This window comes from Ovis aries, chromosome 15 (genome assembly GCF_016772045.2).
Source record: "Ovis aries strain OAR_USU_Benz2616 breed Rambouillet chromosome 15, ARS-UI_Ramb_v3.0, whole genome shotgun sequence".
NCBI classification, from domain to species: Eukaryota; Metazoa; Chordata; class Mammalia; order Artiodactyla; family Bovidae; genus Ovis; species Ovis aries.
Genome location: NC_056068.1, coordinates 31285316 through 31308812, shown reverse-complemented (window position 1 = coordinate 31308812; position 23497 = coordinate 31285316). Strand labels below are relative to the sequence as shown.

The 23497-nt window shown below is 48.7% G+C and overlaps 1 protein-coding gene across 1 annotated transcript in view; it reads right to left on the bottom strand.

Moving 5' to 3' along the window:
* GRIK4 (glutamate ionotropic receptor kainate type subunit 4) overlaps positions 1-23497 on the bottom strand; it is a 401304-nt gene that overhangs the window by 23378 nt on the left and 354429 nt on the right. Inside the window, 4 exon segments of the mRNA XM_042232998.1 lie at positions 2862-3087; positions 4582-4747; positions 8420-8593; positions 12767-12876. Of these exon segments, the coding sequence (XP_042088932.1) occupies positions 2862-3087; positions 4582-4747; positions 8420-8593; positions 12767-12876 (676 nt within the window).

Below are 23497 nucleotides of genomic sequence, written 5' to 3'. Positions count from 1 at the left end.
AAGGCTTCTTCAGCCTAATCTCTATAGCATACCAAGGGCCCCAGCAAAGGATTATTCTGCTTACTCCATGCTTGCCTACTTAGCTCCTAAACTACTTACCCATCTCATTCCTTGTTCCGTTTCCCTTAATTTTCCTGGGTCCAATCACATTGCTTATTTGTTTATGCCCTTACCTCTCACTTAAGAAGGACACACATGCTTGTCTTTAGGACCTAAATTCTGTCTTATCAATCGACTCTGCAGTGCTCTTCCCAGCCTGACAACCTGGGCTAGCTCATAGTTCACCCTTCCCATCTATCCTGTTCTGTCGAGCTGGGTACCCTTTGGTCCACACGGTCTGGGAGGCAAAATGTTAGATTTGAGACAGGCACCCTAGGCTCAAGCCCAGTTTCTCTCTCCACCTATTCTGTGACCTTGGACAAGTAACTTATCAACCCTGAATCTCGGTTCTATCCTCTAGGATGGGAAGGACCACATCTACCTTGCAGGTGGGATAAGATTAAAGTAATACAAGTGGAAACAGCATCACTTCAGACACAGAACCAATGCATTTCACTCCCCTTTTCATTGGTTATCGATGAGAATTTCTAGTCAGTCAGCTTCGTGTCAACTCTCTATAGGGTTTTCCTCTATGAAAACTTTTGAAACACTTGACATTTCAGTTAAATATGTTAAACTGCTAGAGTATTATCAAGGTGCAACTTAGGTTCATTTTGTGGTTCACTCCACCATCTTGAAACAAAATGTCAACCAGTAAATTTCTCAAAGGGGCCCACGATCTGTAATATTAATGGACTCCATGAAATATGATGCTAGGCGGAGAGCATGCAGGCACCCTGAGTGAGGCTTCTGGGTTATAGACCTACTAGTGTCAGAAATTACAGGGTTCAAGAGTTGAATTGTGTTGCTGCCTATGTTCCTGGGCTTGGTTTCTGAGCAGTCTTTAAGAAGTCATCTGCTTTGATCAAGTAACAGAGGGAATGATGGAAAAGATGGGGAGGGCCTGATGTTCCCCCAAACAGGCTAAGTGTGATGAGATACCATGGTGAGACCAGATAATTAGGTTTAACCTTCAAAATAACCCTTTGAGTTAGGTATTAGAAACCTGGTTTTAAAATGAGATGGGCTTCCCTGGTGGCTCAGGGAGTAAAGAATCCGCCTTTAATGCGGGAGACCTGGGTTCGATCCCTGGGTCAGGAAGATCCCTTGGAGAAGGGAATGGCAACCCACTCCAAAATTTTTGCCTGGAGAATTCCATGGACAGAGGAGCCTGGCAGGTTACAGTCCATGGGGTCGCAAAGAGTCAGACATGACTGAGCGACTTTCCCCTTAAAATGAGATAACTGAGACTCCGAGAGGTTAAATCACTTGTCCAAGGTCCTGCAGTCAGGAAGCAGGGTGCATTTCCAGATCTGCCTGCCTCAAAGCCATGCTCTTCACAAGACACTGATATAAGTGAGCCGCGTAATTTACAGAGTTCTTAGTTATGTAATGATCCAGAGAAGGGGTGTAATACTACTATATATAAAATAGATAACCAGCAAGGACCTACTGTACAGCACATGGAACTCTACTCAATATGTCTGAAAAATATATATGTCTACTGAATGACTCTGCTATACACCTGAAACCACCACACCACTGTAAATCAACTAAAAAGAAAAGAGAGAGAGGAAGAATTGTGCAAGATCATAGCAAAGATGCATGCACTGTATATCAATTTCCCCACATGATCTGATTTCTTCCATCCCTGCTGCTTTCCCTGCTGCCTCGCACAGGACAACCTTGTCTGAAGTCAGCCCTGTGCCACATGACTCTCCATGGTGTTGGGGGAAGGGTATGTGTCTGAAACACTTGGGAGACATTTCCAGACCTCCAATACAACCATGGTGAGCAGTTAACATGCTCCCCCTCACCTTCTGGTGAAGGAGTCATCGGCGAGGGAAGGCCTAAAGCAGGCATTGCCTTTAGTAGGCATAGCTGGGATACTTTTCTGGAAGCCAAGCTTCTCTAGCCTCCTCAGAGCTACATCAGAGCACGCCTGCTCACTCTCAGCTGTCTACACTGACTCAGTAGACGGATCCATGAGAGCCACAGATGATTTGAAAGCCATCTCCTCCAATCACATCAGTCCCCTTTCATATTACACCTTTCACCATGGACACTAATAGCAAAATTAATTCACTCAACTCCTACCATCTCCCTTCCGCCACTAGTAGAGATGTCAGCCAGCCGAGAAATGGTCAAAGAGCAGGAAGCAGAAGGGGAGAGAACAACAGGCCTAAAGAATCCACCAGGGGCATCTGAGAGCCCTTTAGTAACCATGCAATTAACAACTAACAAGGGCTTCCCTGGTGACTCAGTGGCAAAGAATCCATCTGCCAATGCAGGAGACGCAGGTTCTATCCGTGATCTGGCAAGATCCTGCTTGCTGCAGTACTGGAGACTGTGTGCCCTACAGTCTGTGCTTCATGACGAGAGAAGCCACCACAATGAGAAGCCCACGCACCGCATTAGAGAGGAGCTCCTGCTCGCCGCAACTACAGAAAAGCCTCAGCGGCACTGAAGACCCAGCACAGCCAGAAATAAATAAACACAATTATAAAAAAGCTAATCAATTAACCTTTCAATAACTAAGGGCCAAGAACTGATCCCTGATGACGTGAAGTATGAGGGTTTGCTTTAAAAAAAAAAAACAAAAAAAACAACAAAACAAAACCTTGAGAATGCCCGCCGCAAGTCACTGAGAAATTGGTTCTAGAAACAGGGGCTGTTGACATGAAGGCTGCCTTCAGTGGTCTGAGCTGCCCTGAGCCTGCCTGGGTGGAGCTCCCCGAAGAGGCTGATCCCCTCCTGCATACCGACTGGCATGCCAATCCCATAGCCCTTGGTGTCCAGCAGGCCCCCGATCTGAGTGAGGTTGCAGTTTCGCTGCCGATAGTACTCATTCATGGTGGACTCCAGCAGGAAGGCGTAGTTGGAATTCAACACCCTGGCGATCCCCTCCTCCGTGCTCTTCACGAACACACTCGGCTGCTTGGAATACATGTAATTCCACATGCGCTGGTAGGTCTGATAGCGGGAATTCTGGGAAAGGAACACAAGGAAGCAGGTTGAGGGTAGCGAAAGGGGACAGCAGTCTGGAAAGGGAGAGCATCCAAGTGGTCCCCAAAATCCTGGTCCTTCCGCTACTCAGTCCCCTCCTTGCATTCAAGAACCTGTTCCCTTTCATCTCTCAGCTGCCACTGCTCAATGGCAGTAGAGGGCTGTGATTCTGATACCTTTTACAGAAAGACAGCCCCTGGAGAAGGGAATGGCAGCCCCCTCCAGTACTCTTGCCTGCAGAATTGCATGGACAGAGGAGCCTGGCAGGCTAAGTCCATGAGGTCGCAAAGAGTCGGACAGGACTGAGCGACTAAACACGCACACACACACAGAAAGACAGAGAAGGAACAGGATCTGAAGGTGCTGCAAACTCCGCCTGCTGGTTTGATCATCGCATCTGCCTCATTCACCCTCAAGGGGTCTTCCATTGCCAACCTCCACACACTGACCAAAGTGAGTATGGGTATTCTGGCTGCATCCTCCACTCTCCTGGGAGGCAGCGAGCTCAGATTCATTCTGGACTTCTAACAGGCATCACCCAAAGGAAGAATGCCAGCCCTTTTCTATCAACTCTGAACCAGTCCATCAATCACATATCCAATGCTGGCTTCTCAGGTACAAATAAGAAGGAGACAGAGATTTCTGGGGGATTATCCAAACCCTATGCTTGCATGATGCCTTCATGGTCCCTGTGCCAGCAGCTCTGAGACATGTACGGAGAACAGAAAACCTAAGGCCTTGGACTTGTTTCATGTGAAAATGAACTTCTTGGGTCATAGGCTGCCTACACAATCACAGACTCCAGGGAAATCTGCTTCCCTAGAGATCTTGCAAGCCAACACAAACTATTTCTGGGTCTAGCCCAGCTCTGGTTGGCCAGCTAACATGCACTGTGGCAGGATCCACTCCTGAGCCTTGCAAGGGAAACTCAGAGAAGCCAAAACGGTCCCCATCTGAGATCTATATAGTCTAGGATCAGTGAAATCAGTTCAGCTTAATCTAAAGTTCCTTACATCTCATTCATTAGTGTATTACTCCAATCTTGCTTTGTCTAAGTACTACTAATAAAATTTACCATACAAAAAAAAATTTTAAACCATGCTTTAGCCTCATCCTATGCAGTAATAGAAGTAAAAGTATAGGTTAGCTTCACCACATATTTTTTCTAATGCTTATTAAAATAAATATGAAACTATTGCAATTAGAAAACATTTCCATCACTAAAATCATCTTAAGCGGCACTAATCATTCACGATCAACATCAGGGACAAGGCTGGCATTAACCCAATGCTCTGAGGACCTGGTTCCAGGGGTATTTTGGGGAGCAGGGGGGATAATGAGCCCCATGAGGACCTCCAAACTAGGTGTTCAAAAGGGAGGATGAGATGAGGAGAGATGTTTTTATCTCCAGCAGACAAACATCTCAACTTTATCCTGCCCAGCTCCCGATGCTGGTGAGCAACCATATGGGTTTACTTGGAAGAAGGTCATGCTGGAGCCTCCGTGAATCGTGCCATACTCAATGGCAGTCTGGTCAGCCAGGTCATCCACTGACTCAATGGGCACATCCATGCGCTGCACTGTCAGGAAGGCTGCCAGGTTGGCCGTGTAGGATGAGATGATGATCAGCGTGAATGCCCACCTATGCAGGAAAAGACCAGGAAGTCATCATTGCCCGGGTGCCCCCAGGAGTCTTAGCCCCCATCCCCAGTCCTGCTGTGACATGGGAGAGGGCAGGTGACCCTCTTCTTCTGAAAGAGCCCTCAGCTTAGTGGGGGAAGAGAAAGGAGGCAGGGCATATGATCTAAGCAGAAATGACCAGTGCTTGGGAGGTTGCCTTGAAGAAGACCATGCCGCTCTTTCTCTTATTTCCTAAAGGAGGTGATTATTGGGTTGCTACTCAAAAGAAGTGTGTCTGTGAACATGAAACAGCTTGGGAGACAGTGAGCAATGAGCTAGTGAATGAGCTAAGGGTGTCAGCTCTGGGGGCTCTCTTCAGAGCTACAGCCAGGACATCTCCCCCATCCCCTGTCCCCTCAGGATGCAGCTGACCTTAAGAGGAGCATCACCATGTACTGAGCACCCACGGAGAGCCACACCCTCCAGCTCCTGTGTTCCCTACAACTCAGGGAAGTGAAATTCTTATTGTGACTTTACAGAAGAGGAAACCGAGGCTCAGAGAAGCAAAGTCACGTGGCCAAGTAACACATGGAGAAATTCGTATTCTAAAACCAGTTCCACAAATCGTCAGAGCAGGAGCTCTTCAAGACAAACTGATGACAAGCACCTCTGAGCCGCTGATAAGTTGGAATTAGGAAACACTCTTACAAAGGTCATGCTATTTCAAAATGGAAGGTTGTTTCATTGGGTAGATCGAACTCATTTAAAATTAGAATAGCTCTGCAACTCAGGCAGCACACACGCTAAAGTCATTAAAACCAGTTTGTTCACTTAAGTAGGTTAAACAGGACTTCTACCATCTGGTCAGCAGTATGGATCTGCTTTCTAATCCATTTGTTTATAGGGGTTCAAAGATATATGTAAGCATAACTGAGGCTGGCGAATCGCCAAATTCTGAATCAGTGGCGTCTGAATTAATGAGGCTTCAATTCATTATGAAGACGTGTGCCAGCGAAGGCACAGTGTTTGCCACAGGCTGCGGCAGGGCAGCTTGCAGGTGGGTTTGCAAGAGCAGGAAGTCCCATTGCCCCCTTGGCCTGTGCGCTTTCTTCCAGGAGTGATAGGACAGGTGCACCCGTCAACTTGACAGGCACATCCACATGCCAGCCCACCAGATCCATGCCCCAGACCACCAGTAAGAGATCTGGTTTTAGTTCTGGCTTTGTCTAATTCCATCTGTGAGACCTTGGGGGAAAGCTACACAACTCCTCTGAGGTCGTTTGCGTGTCTAATAAATGGGGGATAATAATGCCTGCTTTGTGTTTCCCAGGTGGGACAGTGGTAAAGAATCCACCTGCCAGTGCAGGAGATGCAAGATACTCAGGTTTGATCCCTGGTTCAGGAAGATCTCCTGGAGGAGGAAATGGCAACCCACTCCAGTATTCTTGCCCAGCAGGCCATGGTCCATGGGGTTGCAGAGATTTGAACATGGCTTAGTGACTGAACACCCTAATAATGCCTGGTTTACCTGTCTTGGATCAGACCAGATAACATGTCATTAGTGACTAATTATCTGTAAAGGATGAGATGAGCATGAGATACAGAGACAAGTAGAGACAGTCCCATTTCATCATAAATGGGATGAAAATCATTTGTCTACCTTCCCTACTGGTGACCTGTAAGTGCCTCCATCCTCAAATTGGCTTTCCTGCTCCTGCCAGAGTTCTCACACCCTCCCGGAAGTTGTTTCTCATGAGCCTCCCCCAGAGGAGGCTGGGGGTGGTGGTGAGTGCTCCCCAGGTGGAGGTGAGCATTTGGAAGTTGCTCTGACCCACTGTTGTGGGTTAATGAGCCCTGGGTATGGACATGACCTCAGAGCTGGCTGGGGAGGTTCCCTCAACCACACAGCTACACTCTGGCATCTGTTCCACCCTGGACAGCCATGCGGCTGTTTATGCCACTGGTCACAGGGGACAGTTCCAAGAGCCTAAGTAGCTCAGTGCAAGTCCATTGCCTCTGCTGAGAAAGCAAATGACACCCAAGCTCCCCCCAGCGGGGTCAACAGAGCCTTGCTCCTGTGCCAAACGGGCATTTTATTGTGAAGTTGGCATTCTTGTTAGAGACATGGTATTTTCTGTCACTTGCTCTGGATGAGGATGCCGTATTAGGTCACAAAGGCCGGGTCCTCTGACCTCCCACTCTCCAGGGAGCCAACAAACTGAGGCTGTGATTTCATAACCAAGAGCTCCGAGAGGCAGATGGGCACACCAACACCCCTGGGTCAGGCTGGGGAGGGCCGAGCCTCCCTCCCACACACGCTCTGGAGCAGGGTAACAGAGCCACCTGGGGCCAGCTATTTAAAGCCCCCCTGAGCCAGGGGGCTGAGTCAACAACCTGCAGGACAGGTGGTCCCCTTGGCACCAGGGCAGATGTCCTCTAGGGGAGGGAATTCCTGGAGGTGTGAACTGACAGGTTAAGGGAGCAGGCAATGGAGCCCCACTTGGTGCCACATGGTAACATGCCCCTTTGGAAGGAAAAGCCCAGGTAGAAAGGGATCAAAATCTGCAGCTGACATCTCATCTCCGGGTCTCTGCCCAGATTTCCTGGATTTTTTAGAGGGTTCTGCGATTGTGCCTGCCAAGGTCTCCTTTCTGCCGGGGAACGTGAAGCCCGGCTCCCCATGGTGATACGCTCAGTGACTCCTGGGCTGGTGTGATAATGGGTGAGGATCGTGCCCCAGCAATTTAAATCCTACTGTATTTGTCACTTATCAATCCCGGCTGTGTTTCCACCTGCTAGGATTCAGTCCCAGTCCAGTGACTCCCAGGTAACTGTCCAGATGCTCCACCATCCCCAGCATCCTCATCCCTTCCCCCTTCCTCCAGCTTACACAGGCTGAGAAGGAGGGGAGAGAATGAAGCCTGTAAGTCCTAAAAGCTGTGACACCAAACCCGACGGTGGGTTTTTAAGTGAGGACGGAGAACTTGCCTCTCAAGGGTACATCGATATTTCATTTCCCCCCAAAATGAATGGTCTAATAGCAATGATCAGTTCAAACATTTATGTGGCTCTTCCAAATTTTCAGGGAACTTTCCCACACCTTGAATCATTTCACCCTCTTCCATTTGCCCTGCCTGATCCAAGAGGAGAAGGAGCTGGCCAACAGCCCTGTGGATCCTGCTGTCAACTTAGACCCTGAGGTCCCGTCCAACTCTGAGCCACTAAGAGCTTGCATTTTTCGACACCTGCTGAGGTGGACACGTCTGGCAGGCCCAGAGGCAGGAGCAGAGAGACAGAGCTCCAGAAAGCTGCTGGAGGGGGAGTGATGTGACTTGGGGTTGGTGAGGGGAGGGCCAGGACTTCCTGCTACACACTGTGCATATTTGCACAAATTTGCACATGACTTCTCAGGCCCTGCCTCTCAAATGCCAGTCATTCTCAGGTCAGGAAGTTATAACTGCCTTGCCATGGGCATTTTCTCATCGGCTCTCCTTTTGTGCCTTGGCTCCTCTCCGCATCTCCAAGGCGGGAAAGGGGAAGGAGAGAAGATGGCACAAACAGCACCATCCACTGCACCTCCCCCCACCCCACCCCACCAGCCCTCTGAGCTGGCAGAGGCTGTCCGAGGGCGGGGCTGAGGTTCCTGCCTGCAGGAAGCCGGATCAGGGCTCATCTGAGGACCCCAGGATCTTACCAGACGCCACTGACGCAGCGGGTGGATAAGGCGCGCGGGGCGATGGTAGAGCCCTGCTGCATGAAGCCCCCGACCGGAAACCAGAGGCTGTTGCCCAGGGAGTACTGATTCACAAGGAGGTTGCACCGGCCCTGGGCACACGGGTGGGGGCTGTACCACTCGTAGGGGGTCAGTCTGTGGGAGAAAGGAACACATGTCAGCGCCGTGGAGGGTGGGCATGAAGAAGGGGTGCTGGGGGTGTGGGGGTGCTCTTCTTCCTGGCCTGACCCCTGGACCTTGGTAGCTGCCTGTGGCCTTGGGCAAGCCAGCTCCCTTCTGTTGGACTATGTTGGCAGTTTTGGAACTTTCTTTAATCAAAGAAACATCTTAATTTTTTCAAAATAAATCAAGTCATGGGGGTGGGTGGCTGGGAATTGCTTGTTCTGTCTTTTTTGTTCCCCCGAAGTGACCACAGAGAGAACCCTAGGGCCCCACAGAGCCGTGGATTGAAAACTCTCAGCCCAGAGTGGAAATTCTCAAAATGTAACTGACATCAGAATCACCAAGAAGGCTTGTGAAAACACGGATCGCTGGGCTCCAGCCCTGAAGTGTCTGATTCGCTAAGTCTGGGTGAGGCCTACGAATCTGCAGGTTCCTGGGAGAAGGGGATGCCACTGGTCCAGGGACCACACTTTCCAAACCACTGACCCCAGTGGTTCCCTCCAGCCCTGGTTCTCAACCGTGTCTGTGTTTCAGACTCACCCAGGAGCTTTTTAAAAAATGCCAACACCTGGATTCCATGCCCAGAGGTTCTGATTTCATTTGTCCAGGGATGGCCTGGGCCTCAGCATGTCTCAGGGCTCCCTGGATGAGTGTGATGGGCACATAGGGTTGACAAGGCACACAGGCTCCTTTGACTGTCCCTCACAGCCTCACGCTGGCCTCTCTCCCAGCAGTACCTCTGATGTCTCTGATACCCTAACCTCCTGCCCATCAGACACATGCCCTCCCTCTTCCCTAGCATGCCTCCCACACAAAGCCTTCAGCTCTGATGTGGGAGACGCATCTGGACATATGCCAAGAAGGGCAGGTCTGTGTGTTCACGCGATGCCATCATCTTCCCCGGCCTTCCTGTCCCTTCGCCCAGCCTAGTCTGCAGGTGCTGCAGGGCTGGTTCACATTTCCTTCGCTGCTACTTGTTGCTGATTACAAGGCCAGTGTGCCATCTCTGGCCCCTGCCCCCATACGTCCTCCTTCCTTCCAGGGGCTGCGGGGCTGGATCGGACCCGTGGGGCTTCACCCCAGTGGTTCCCAAGCCTACGGGTGGTTGGATGTGAGCTTCAGAACTACAGATTCCCGAGGCCTCATCCCTAGAGATTCTGAGATGATCTGACTTAGACATTCAAGTTGTTTTAAAGCTCCCTGAATGACTCTGATATCAGCTGGCTTGGGAACGGCTGCCATAGAGCAGTGGCTTTCAAACATCTTTTCCCTCTAAAATCTCACCCAGAAGTACAATACATGAGAGAGAGAAGTGGAGCTGGCCTGAATGAAGACGAGCTGAGGCCGCAGAGCTCTGTGTGCCTAGCCTCTTCACCGCTCCTCCACGTGTCCGCGCCTACCAGGAGCCTCCACGTCCCCGGGAACCCAGTTTGAAAGCTATTGCCCTGGGCCAAATTACCCTACCCTCAGATATTACTCATATAGGATATTATATGTATTTTGCTGCTGTTGTTCAGTTGCTAAGGCCATGTTGGACTGTAGCATGCCAGGCTCCTCTGTCCTTCACTGTCTCCTGGAGTTTGCTCAAATTCATGTCCATTGAATCAGTGATGACATCCAACCAACTCATCCTCTGTTGTCCCCTTCTCCTCCAGCCTTCAATCTTGCCCAGCATCAGGGTCTTTCCCAATGAACTAGCTCTTCATATCAAGTGGCCTGTATGTCTGTGTGTGTGTGTGCGTGTGTGTATATATATACATATTGTATGATATATATGATGTATGATCAGACCTCTAGTACAATTTTTTGGTTAATCTTTTTGTTAATTCTGGATCCTGGGGGGCCAGTGTGTGTGTATGAATGTGGATGGCAGGAGAGAGGGACTGTCTAAGCCCCCAGGGCTGATTGAAAAGTTTCAGGCTGTGAAAGGCAGGGTGAAGCAGTCTTGTGTGTGTGTGTGTGTGTGTGTGTGTGTGTGTGTGTGTGTATGTATCTGATAGCTACGCCCTAATACCACTTCCAGTCCCTCAAGGCCACCTGAGAACCATGACTTTCTACACACAGGGCCTCAATCAAAGGGGACAAGAGAGAATTCCAGGGCAGCGGAGCCGAGACTCAGGCAGACAGCTTCCAGTGAGCAGCCGCAGACAGCCCAGCGAAGTGCAGAGGGGACGTGTCAGATGGCGTGCCAGCTCCCGCGCCTTGCCAGTCGACACTGACAACAGATTCTTGACAGTGGGCATGGCTACAGGCCCAAGGAGGGTAGGTGGCACCAAGCGGCACACGCAGCACCCTGTGATGATGACCAGGTTGTAAGCAAGGCCTTTCCCCCTTTGGCTGGGTCTCAGGGGTCGGGAACGACTTCCTGAACCTGGCTTTGATCTCCACTGGAAGAGGCATGGAGTGGGTGATGCCATGCCTCTTGGGCAGGTAGGGAACTGCCCTAGGGGTTTGTACTCCGAAGATCCTTGGGGCTCCATTTTCATTTTTTAAAATTCATTTTTAACTGGGGGGAAATTGCTTTACAATGTTGTGTTGGTTCCTGGTGTGTGTGTGTGTCTGTGTGTGTGTGTATGTGTGTGTCTGTTAGTTGTTTGGTTGTGCTTTGAGAGCCCACCAACGTAGCCCACCAAGCTTCTCTGTTCATGGGATTCTCTAGGCAAGAATACTGGAGTTGGTAGCTATTTCCTTTTCCAGGGGATCTTCCCGACCCAGGGATCGAACCTGGGTCTCATGCATTGCAAGCGGAGGATTCTTTACCACCTGAGCCACCAGGGAAGGCTGGTCTCCTCTGTGAATGAGTGAGTGAGTGAAGATGCTCAGTTGTGTCCGACTCTTTGCGACCCCATGGACTGTAGCCTACCTACCAGGCTCCTCCCTCCATGGGATTCTCCAGGCAAGAGTACTGGAGTGGGTTGCCATTTCCTTCTCCAGGGGATCTTCCCTACCCAGGGATCGAAGAAACCAGGTCTCCCACATTCCAGGTGGATGCTTTAACCTTTGAGCCTCCAGGGAAGCCCAGTGATGGAAATCACCCATAATTATACACGCATCCCCTCCCTCCTGGGAGTTCCATCTTCTAGCTGGAGGGAGCACAGGCTCCCCTTGAGCAATGAATAAACGTGCTTCTGGGGAAGACCCCACCTCATAGAGGTGGACCATTCACCTCAGAATAGGCCAGCGCTGCCCCTGTAGCCCCAAGGCAGAGGAGAGCAGACAGCTGGACCAGAGCCACTGTCAGCCCCCTAGACTCTCAATCTGAGTGGGTCTTGGCTCCCCTGAGGTGATCAGCTGAGTTCTGAGCAGGAAGCAGGGCTCTGTATGAATGACCCTGAACCACGGGAGCTGGCTCTGCCTCTGGATAGTAAGTGGGCTCTTCTGAAGCCCAACTTAGCCTCAGAGAGAAATGACCCTCTCTGCGCATCCTCTTGGGATGCTCCTTGGCTTCTTCCTGGGCTCAGGGACACTCTCTCGTGTCCAGGGAGATGGGGGATGGGTTTCTTGTCCTCCCCGACCCTGGATCTGGACCATGTGTCTCAACTCAGCGCTGCTTGCCAACACTGCTCTCCATCCTGCCCTGCTGCTGCCAGCCTCCCTGCACGGTCTCCATTCAACAAGGCAGCTGTGTTTTCACAGACAGACCGGGCTGGGGAAGGGCCAGGCCCTCTGCAGAGGAGGCCGTCTCCCTTGCCTGTGTCACTGAGGCTGCCGGTTCCCAACTCCGGATTTGCAGCCTCTGTTTCCTGTCACTCAGCACTTTGTGGCAGGTCCTGGCGAGGACAGATGCCAGGGCAGCCAAAGGCAGAACACTTAATCAGAGTAATCTTCCCACCACCTTCCTCCCCTCCTCTCTCTCCCAAGGCAGGGGGCTGGAGACTGGGGAATGAGAGGGGTAAGAGGCAAGGGGCACAAATTCGGACAAGCTCGCCTGTCTATGTTGTGCATATCAGGGGACGGGCACATAGATGGATGGACGGGCAGTGCCCAGCTGACAGCCGGGCCAAGTGGCTCGGGTCCTGAGCCCGCCTCCCATTCCTCTGGTTTGGGACCAAGGCCGCCCCCTCCTACTCCCACCCCTGCCCGTGCAGTTCCCAGAGGTGGACACGAGATGGCGGTGTGAGGACAGGGAAGGGGAGAAGCCAGTACCGAGCCACGAGGAAGAGGACGCAGCTGACGGCCAGATAGGCTAGAAGCATGAAGAGCCAGACGCCCGGAGAAAATGGGTCCAGGAAGGAGAAATAGCCGGGTCTGCGTCCCTGGAAACGGAGACAGAAACGAGATTCATGTATGCATTCAGTTAGCACAGCCATTGGGCAGGGGAGGGCAGAGGGGTTGGTGAGCTGGGAATGGGCCCAGACTGCACTGCCTTGGGTTATGGGTGATTGGTTTAAATGACACAGGGGCCGAAGGTGTAGAGGGGTCTGCTCTGAAACATCTACATAGCCCTTAACTCAGTAGATGAAACTAAAGAACGGCCCAGGGCCTCATCACTTCCTAGGATGAAGGAGGCTCTGTGCTGGGCAATAGCACAGCACTCAGTGTCCGTTATATGCGTCCCCATGTCCTCCAGGGGCAGCGTGGATAGGCTCTGAAGCACCTTTGAGCTGTTGATGTCCAAGGACATGTAGCCCCCTCTCTGCCACTCACGTCTTTCTTACGAGGATGCTAATTTGATAGGCATGCTTGGTTTTTGGTTTGCAGGGTGATCTCACATACAATGAGACCTTCTCAGGTAAACCTCAAACTGGATGCTGTGTAGCGCCCAGATTCTTATTTTCATTGTATTCGGAAAGAAATCAAAGCCCTAGGGCATTCGAGAGATGTATCCAAAGTTAGACAGCTCATCAGTGGAAGAACTGGGACTCAAATGCACGCTTGCTGACACAAAGCCCAGGGCATCTGATGCAGCCCACGATACTGCAGAAAAACATGGTTGTTCCTAGGCCAGGCAGTCATGGGAGCCAAAGGATGGAGCCAAGAACCAGCCAGAAAGCTGGGGACCACACTCTGGCAGAGGCAGGGGGGCATTTTCTGCAGGAAAGTGAGACGGAACGAGAAGGAAGGAATTTCAGAATCTGCTCCTGGTCTTTAGCAGTGTGGTCTCAGGCAAGTGCACACCCCTCTCCAGACTCCACTGGAGCTGATCTAGATCAAAGGTGATACCCTAGTGACCTGCAGCCCACAGACCACTTGCTTGTTGACTTGTAGTGTTTACTCATTTTGATAAGCTGTCAACATTAAGTGACTAGGATGTTTCCAGAAAAATCCAGATTCTGGCTTTAAAAATGGATGATCTGGCCACATTGGGCCCAATTCTCAACCAGCTGGAGCTGAGTGGTGGCTGTTCACTCAAGACAGGGCCCCACTCTACAGCTCCCACTGCTGCCCTGGCCTTGAACCAGGCTTGCTTCTTCCACTTACTATGAAACCGCTGGAACAGATGCTCCCTAAAGACCATTCTAAATCGAAAATGATATGACTTTATGATTCCAGGAATCTACGAGGTCCACGGATAGGATAGAAAATCAGTGTTAAGCTCAGGAGTGCTATGAACAGGTAAACTTTCAAGTTCAAGGACATATCAGTCATGGCACAACCTGCTGTCAGTATCAAGGTATGTCATTTTGTACTGGGGTTCCCAGACACTACAAGGGGAGCTATCTATGCCAATACTGAGCTAATCTCAATCAGCTTTCTGGGCTTTTGTTATCCAGGGACAGCCAGACCATGAGATAATGCTGAGAAACTGCAGCTAACAACAGCTGCTCCCAAGGCAGCATCTAAGGAGCAGGGGAGACAATGCTGCAAGGCCCTGTTGTATCTGCACAAACCCCAATTGTGGCTGATTTTCAGCTGCTCTTCTGGTGAGTTCTCCATCCCTTCCCAGTGAGCCAATAGACAAATTCCCAAAGCACTTGGGAGTATAATTTTATTCTCCCACTGAGGACACAGTCCAGAGGGTACAGAGTGAAGAAGTCAGAGCTTACCCTCTGCCAGTGGGGCACTGGTTCTTGGATCCTGAAGTCCTTCATCAGTGTGACAGTGCCCCCTGGGGTGGTCTGTCTGAAATTGGATTTCTCTCCCAATGTGGCTTAGACCAGGGAACTGCCCTCTGATACCAACTGCAATTTTTCTGCCTCATGTGTGTTCATGTTGAGCTGCAGAGAACACTCAGGTGACTGGGAAAATAAAACAGCTTGAAGGACAAAGCCCAGTGACCAGGGGAACAGGAGAGAAACAGGGAGAAGACCATTTGAGTATGTACGGCCCTATCACTATGTAAATTGTGTAACAGGAAGAAGGACGCAAGACAGCGGAATTGGAGTCCCTCGTTAGTCATTCTTGTGTCCATCATGGACTAACCATGCCTTCACCATCATCCGAAGAGCCAGTGCAGAGGCAGGAAGGGACAGCATGAGTCTAAAAGGGGGTGAAGATGCTCATTACATCTACACACCTGCTGCAGAAAATCACTAGTTTGGGCCTCTCTTGGGGTCCTTCTATCCCCTGGAGCTTCTCTGGGCAAATGTACATGAATTCTACACCTGTCGCTCATGACTACTTCACTCTGTGTCTCCCAACTGAGAGATATCCAGGAGAAAAAAATTCTTTCATTGTTACTCTCTGAATCTGAAACCCCATTAGATGCTCAATGTCAGAAATCTATCCCTGATTATATCACAATGAATGAAATTGAGGAAAATGACAGCACTATTTAAAGCTGCCATATTTGGTTATGGGTGATAAGAAATGATGCACAGCCATGGGAAAAATTCCTGGAGACTTAAGTTATAAAACATAGAGCATCACACAAACAAGGATCAAGACATAAACAGAGCTCCCCTGGAAACATATCAGTCACGTTGGCAAGGCAACATCTGATTCCACGTGTGACTGACTGACGCCAACCAGAAAAGCAGGGAATGGGCAGTCATTTGAGATGTGGGTCTGGGCTTGCACAGACTAGGCTTGGACTGAGCCCAAGCTGTTTTTATGATGCCAAAGAGAAGTATGTTACTTGCAAGGCTCTGAACGCCTCCCGTTTTTTTTTCTATGTGGATGCTTTCGTTTGCTTCCTTCCCAACAGACATCTGAGTTCCTGGTGCTGGGGGTAGATCAGGAGTCATATGCCACTGGCATTTCTTCCTAATAACAGGTTTTCCTTAACCCAATAGATACATGGATATATGATGGTGACGCTTTTCTTCAGATCTCAGAATGCTTCACTGTGTTCTTTGGATTTCAGTACTCAGTTCTCCATATTGACAGATGGAAGAAATGGGACCCAGGGAGGTTAAGCGCCATGCTCACATCACTGGTGATGGTTTCAATTTCTCTGGAGCTCATTTGTCAAGCTGTGCCATAGGGATACCATGCTCTCCTTCTTTCAAACAGCAGCTGTATCGCATCTTCCTCTCCGTTGTATCTTTACAATTTGCTTCAATAAACTCCCTAATTAATCCTGCGCCTTCTCCCCAATGCCAACAGAATCCCAGCCTACTCAGTCTCGCCCCCTTAAAGTGCTCTAAACATTATTTATTCATACCCATCATCATTTAAGACTCTTGAGAGTCCCTTGGACAGCAAGGAGATCAACCCAGTCAATCCTAAAGGAAATTAACCCTGAATATTCATTGGAAGGACTGATGCTAAAGCGGAAACCCCAGTGCTTTGGCCACCTGATGTGAAGAACTGACTCATTGGAAAAGACCCTGATGTTGGGAAAGATTGAAGGCAGGAGAAGGGGGTGACAGAGGATGAGACGGTTGGATAGCATTACCTATTCAATGGACATTAGTTTGAGCAAGCTCTGGGAGTTGGTGAGGAACAGGGAAGCCTGGTGTGCAGCAGTCCATGGGGTTGAAAAGAATCGGACATGACTGAGTGAGTGAGCGACAAACCATCCTCTTTGGGGACTCTCTTATTGATTTATACATGTCTCTGTTGACTACAGTTTGGGCCTATTCTTTCTGGTGAAGACAACCACGTTGAAGGTAGATAACTGGTGATACAGAATCTATGCCCCAAATGTCTAGGTCAAGCCAAGCCCTGTAAATGGGGCTGCAAATTAGATGGCACCAAAATGGGAACTGGTTCCTTGATTTCTGTACTGTGCTTCAGACAGACCACGTCAGAGCCAGCATCACGGATGCTGTCGGATGGTGAGCGAGACGGGGCTGGTCACCAAATGACTACAATCCCTGAGTGGCAAGGCTCTTTGAATATCAGCAGTGGAGCTGTTCACGGAGTTACCGAGTGGAACTAATCTCCTCTTGCCTGGTGAAAATTCTTCTTATCCTTAAAAAAATCCATAACCTCACTGATACTTCATTGCACATTTACTGGAAGAAATGACGTTATAGTAAGAAAGTAATTGCTTGCCCAGAGTCTGGAGCCAAATGCATAAGGACATTGGGACCAGGTAGTGCAGGACAGGTAATGAATTAACACGCAGACTCTGGAGTCAGCCTGCCCAGGACTGAATCCTGGCTGTACCATACACAATTATGGGATTCTGGGCGAGTTATGTAAGCTCTCTAGGTCTCCAAGTCTTCTTCTGTAACACAGGGGTAATCATAAAACCTACCTCTTGCACTGTTTTAACACACAGTAAGTGCTACATAAGTAAGTGATGGCTCCCCCCTCTGTCTAATGGGCCTCCCTGGTGGATCAGAGGTAAAGAATCCACCTGCCAATGCAGGAGACGCAGGTTCGATCCCTGGGTGGAAAAGATCCCCTGGAGGAGGGCATGGCAACCTCCTCCAGTACTCTAGACTGGGAAATCCCATGGCCAGAGGAGCCTGGCAGGGTAGTCCATGGGGTCGCAAAGAGTCGGACATGACTTAGCAACTGAGCAACAACTGTCTAATGGGAGCCATGCGTGAGAGAGGTGGGGGTGTGTGAGGAAAGAGGGAACTACCTTTTATAGTCCTCTCTCATGGACAAGAAATCCAATTTTCCGTCCCGTAGTAGCACATGCTAACGATCCTTGGAGGGAGAATTCCATCTGGCCACATTCCCTTTCTATAACTCCTAGAGTTTTTGTGGGTTATAATACATGAATCATGAGAGTTTCCCCAGGGCTCCCCCAGGAAGTGATTAGGGTAATACCAGGCTCTCTTCTGGAAGGCTGGCTCTTAGAAGCTGGTAATTGCAAGCTTTGGAACTCAGTTCCACCTCAGCCTTCCCAAAGGAGTCAAGACAGAGTGGCTCAGATGTGCAGTGGGCTCTCCTGTGCCTGTGTGAGGGCTGGGCACCCTCCACTTCCTGACACACAGACTTGGGACATCAATGCTGTTGCTTCTCTCCCTCCAGCAGCACTCTTCCCTCTCCAGCAGAACCAATGACAGAGGCTCATCCTGTCCTCCATGTGGCCTTGCCAGTCTGTAGAACTAAATGGCCACTGATATAGAGGTTTCTTTCCACTACCAGGTGTCATCAGTGGTCAATAAAACACTCTTTAGGGCTGAAGAAACAGATAAGACAGATGCAGTCTCCATGAATCCTTCTGGAAGAAGCAGAGGGAGGAGATTCTCGGTCCACCCCAGGAACCCATGGATAACTCCCTCAGTGTGTCTGCAGTGGACTGTCTTGATATTCTGGTTTAGCATGCACTTCCCACCTCTGACTCTAAGAGGAAAAAAGAAGTAAGCAATTAATCCCTCTTCACTTGAAACACCCAGATGGGGTTGTTGCCTTTATAATCCAGATGCTGGTATATCTATTTTCACTTTGCTGATTGGAAATCTGTCACAAGAAGACCTAAGTTCTAAACCTGGTTCTGACCTTGACTTTCTGAGTGATCTTTGGTGAACCACTCTGCTTCTCTGCATGCTGTTTTCTTCTTCCAGAAAGTGGAATACCGCAATCAACATGAAGTGGGGATGTGAGAATTACTATAGTAACATTGATAAAATCCTTGAGCTTCTTGAGAGAGAAGCACTCTATAAGTAACCAATAGTAATGTGATCATACATCCAGAGAACCATATACTTCCATTATATGGGCTATCAGGTTACTTAGTTTTAAGGAATAGAACTTTATTCATTTTCTATTTTCTTATAACAGAGTATTAAGCAGTATTAGAAATGATTCATTGGTTTACTAAGTATTATTCTCCATTTTCCTAGACAGTCTTTCTGAGATGAAACAGACCTTCTTGAAAAACGACTAATACATCCAGAAAAAATGCCAGGTGTTAATTTAATGTTGACATTTATTTCTTGCTCATTTTTAAGTTTAATCACTGTTTGCTTTTTTTTTTTTTTTAACTTTTCTTTAGAGAGACGATTCTTGCCAAGGGTTAAGAAGAGAAAAAGAACAAAGTGTCAAACTTTCACATTCGTCATTCAAAGATGGAGCAGGACATCACAGGGAAAAATAATTAACTCATATTTTCTAAAAACTTATTTATTTGTTTACCTATTTTTGGTGGTCCTGGTTGCGGCACATGGGCACTTGCTTGGGGCATGTGGGCTTTCTTTAGTTGTGGTGAGTTGGCGCTACTCTCCAGCTGTGGCCTGCAGGCTCAATAGTTGTGGCTCATGGGCTTAGTTGCCCGAGCCATGTGGGATCTTAGTTTCCAGACCAGGGATCGAACCCATGTCTCCTGCATGGGCAGGCAGATTCTTAACCACTGGACCATCAGGGAAATCTCACTAACTCACATTTTTCAAGGGAGCCTTAGATGCGCTGGCTGGTTCAGGGTACTACATGGGTTCATAGATAGTATCATCAGATTAGAAAGGATCATGAAAGATCACCTAACACAAGGAAATATACCTCCTATACCATAAAGACAGATCATTGCAAGTGTGTGGACTTGGAGACTGAAAACCTGGGTTCCGTGCACCCTCACCATTGCCCCATCTTTCTTCTTTCCCCTGCACCACTGGCCACCACTGACCTCAGAATCCTTCTGTGTGAAACAAGAATTCTACTGTCTGCCTCGGGGGGTTGCTGTAGTAAACCAGAGATTGTGAAAGTGCTTCATGAATAACGAGGCATCAGATGATGTTAGTCAACACACAAATATCCTGGACATGCACCTAACCTCCTTGAATATATCGATGCTGAATTTTTTAAACTTGATTATCCATTTTGGGGCTCTATGTGCCAAACGTCAAACCCCAGGTTGGCTTCTGGCATGCTGTGGTGAGGCCTTTCTCCAACAGTCAGTGTGTGCTTGAGGCATACAAACTTACTTTAATATTAATCTGAGCAAAACATCATTAGGCAAATTGCTGCTATAGAAAAATAAGAGAGAGAAAACTACATGACATACTCTAACATCAAATATGAATGTTTTTGATTTTCTGTGCTCTTCTCCCTCCCATTCACAGATATTTGGGAGCTTATAGAATGCATCAGTTCTATAAAACGCTGGACTACAAAATGCACAATTCTGTGAAACCCCTTGGACTGCAAAATGCCCTTGGGGTTAAACTGCTATGTTACATACTGAACTTCTCAATAAGAAATAAGCTAATATGCTAAGGAAATGAAGAGAGTCCTGAACTTCTGATGTCCCCAGTCACTGGACTCCCATCTGTGGAGTACATGGGGACACTCCAGATTCTAAAGGCTGGGCCCTCTATGTTTGACCTGGAAGCTCATCTGGCCTGGGTCAGGGGTTCTGAGGCCTTCTTAGGAGCGTGCTTTTCTGCCTGTGGGATGCACAGGCATCAGGGCGGGAGGGAGTAAGGGTTCAGGTGGCAGCTATGGCAAGGCCTGACCTGTTGATGGATCTGAGCTGCCCCAACATCTGCTTTCACTCACTTTTTGTCCTCAGACCAACAGGATAAAGGTCAGAAAGAAAAAGAAGAAATCAATTCAGGTCACTCATCCTGCTGCCTAGAATACTGGACCTCCTGACAGAAACCAGGTTCCTGGGAGTCAGTGATGCTTGGCCGTGAGCCACAAAGGGAAGTGGTGCTCATTGCTCACAGAATTACAAGATCCCTCACACTTCTCCCCTCTTTCCTTTCTTCCTTCTATACTTTTCAAGTAAATGCTGCCTGTTTAGGATGATGACATTTTCCACACCAAAAATCATCCCATAAAAATGCATAGTCTAATACCATATGATATTGGGGCTTCCCAGGTGGCTCAGCAAAGAATCTGCCAGCCTATGCAGGAGACACAGGCTCAATGATCCCTGCTCCAGAAAGATTCCACGTGCCTCGGGGCAAATAAGCCCTTGCAACACAATTACTGAGCCTGTGTGCTGCAAGTACTGAAGCCTGAGTGCCCTAAAGCCTGTATTCCACAAGAGGGGCTACCGCACCAGGAACCCTGCACATCGCAGCTAGAGCGTAGACCCTCTTACCACAGCCAGAGAAAGCCCACGTGCAGCGGCAAAGACCCAGCACAGCCAGAAATAAAAATAAAGAGGGTACTTTTAAAAAGTCTAAAAAATAGAAACACCTGCCTTCAAGGAGGATACAGGCCACTGGAATGCAGCAGTTGATGTTAGAGATGAGGAGAGCCTGAACCAAGGCAGAGTGGGCAGGAATAGACAGTATCTGTGAAGACTGCTTAGGACGTGAGTGGACCAAATGGGCGTTCGAGGAAAGACAAGTGCAGGGCGGCTCAGGTGGCTGGATGCAGACGCTGCGACCTGAGAGGGGGCAGAGGGGAGGAGGGAGGAACATGCCAAATGCGGTTTGTGTGAGTCCCCATTTTTGAGGTGCCCGTGAGATATCCATATGGAGATGGCTCGTGTGTGCCCAGCTGCTCAGTCATGTCTGACTCTTCGTGACTCCGTGGATTGTAGCCTGTCAGGCTCCTCTGTCCATGGCATTATTCTAGATATAATGATGTAAGTGAATAATGATATATAATGAATAGATGATACTGGAGGGTTGTCATTTCCTCCTCCAGGGATCCTCCTGACTCAGGGATCGAACCTGTGTCTCCTGTGGCTCCCACACGAGCAGGCGGATTCTTTATCACTAAGCCACCTGGGAAGTTCTGGAGACAACTTAGTAATGTTTTTAAAATATGCTTCCGGAATTCAGGAGAGCAGTCAGGGTTAGATTTATAGATTTGGGAGCAGGTGAGATTATCCAGTCAGAGAATTGGGAGAGTGAGAATAGAAAAGGACCACAGACATTTAAGTGGCAAACAGAGAGAAGAATCAAGAGAAATGGTAAAGAAGGCAATAATCAAAGAGACAGGAAGCACAGCAGGAGAGAATGGTGATTAGGAACAGAGAGGGGGTTTTAATAAGCAGGAGAGATTGACAATAACCAATGCCAAAGCCAGCCTCTGAGTGGCAGGGAGTAGAGGTCGAAGAGCAAAACAGTCTTCTGATTCTGATCCTGGATATGCCTGGCAGAAATAGATTATACCCCAAGGTTGAGAGGAAGGAAAATATCCCACAGTCAACTCGTGATGATCCATGTTCAAGAAAGAACCTAGATAATCTGAGATTGCTGGACAGGCACAAGTTACTTCTGATTATCTTTAGACTTGAGATATACCTACCACCACCTGTTATTTTGAAAGGTTCTGAAGAATTTCTAACTACGCATTTATAACTTGTGTTAACTATTTTTATTTTTGCACACAGGTTTGATTTTCACCAGACGCTCACTTTTTTGGTAACTATCACTCACAACTCAAGTGACCTTGATACAGAGCTAAGAGACTGGGTCATTATAGATTATAAACTACATTAAATGAATCATATTTTTGCTCACAGAGAACTAACAGTTAGAGAAAAATTTATAAAGTAATAAACACCCAGTATTCAACTTTAATTTCATCAGCTTAACACTTATTGTGTCAGAGAGAGGTTCTCTATGTAAAATAATTTTAGACAGCAGCACTCACAGTGAACTCTGCTGGGCTCCCCTTTGGTATTAGCTGTTTCTGACAACCTCTTTTGTCTCAGACTCTGCACACTTCATCTCAGACTTGTTCTAACCAGGTCTCCCCCAGTTTAGTCAATTCAGGATTGTCTTCTCCTCAGCTCACTTTTTGATGCTTTCTAAGCATTCTGCTGCACACATGGAATGCAAGTAAATATTTGTTGAATAAATGCATAAACCGTCAGTTCTGCTTAGTGTGAGCTGTTCACACCAGCACTCAGTTTTTGCTCAGCTTGGCCCCCTGTTAGAAATTAGATCTGAGCAGCTGTGTGACACACTAGTGCCTCGGTAAAATGGCAGGGAGAGGGAAGGAACGTTGATCAGACAGGGGAACTGTGTGGGTAAGGCTCTCCAGAGAGACAGAGTATACCAGGAGGATGTGTGTGTGTGTGTGTGTGTGTGTGTGCGCGTGCATGCGCGCGCACGCTCAGTCACATCTGACTCTGTGACCCTGCGGACTATAGCCCACCAGGCTCCTCTCTGTCCATGGGATTTCCCAGGCAAGAATACTGGAGTGGGTTGCCATTTCCTACTCTAGGGGATCTTCCCAACTCAGGGATCAAACTTGTGTTTCTTGCTTCGCTTGCGTTGGTAAGTGGATTCTTTACCAGTAGCGCTACCTGAGTTATTTCAATGAATTGGCTCGTGTGATTGTAGGAGCTGGTAGGTCCCAAATCTGTAGGGCAGGCTGGAAACTCAGGATTTCTACGTGATAGCCTTGATACAGAATTCCCTTTGCTTTGGGAAACCTGCTTTTGCTCTCAAGGCCTTTCACTGATTGGATGAGACCCACCCACATTACCAAGGGTCATCTCCTTTACTTGACGTCAACTGATCATAGATGTTCATCGCATCTACAAAAGACCCTCGTAGCATCATCTGGACTAGGGGTTAACGGAATATCTGGGCACTAGAACCTCTCCAAGCTGACATATAAAATTTCACATCCCAGAACGAACACAGATGAGCTCATACAGTCTGAGGCGTGCAGTTGGTAGGAAAC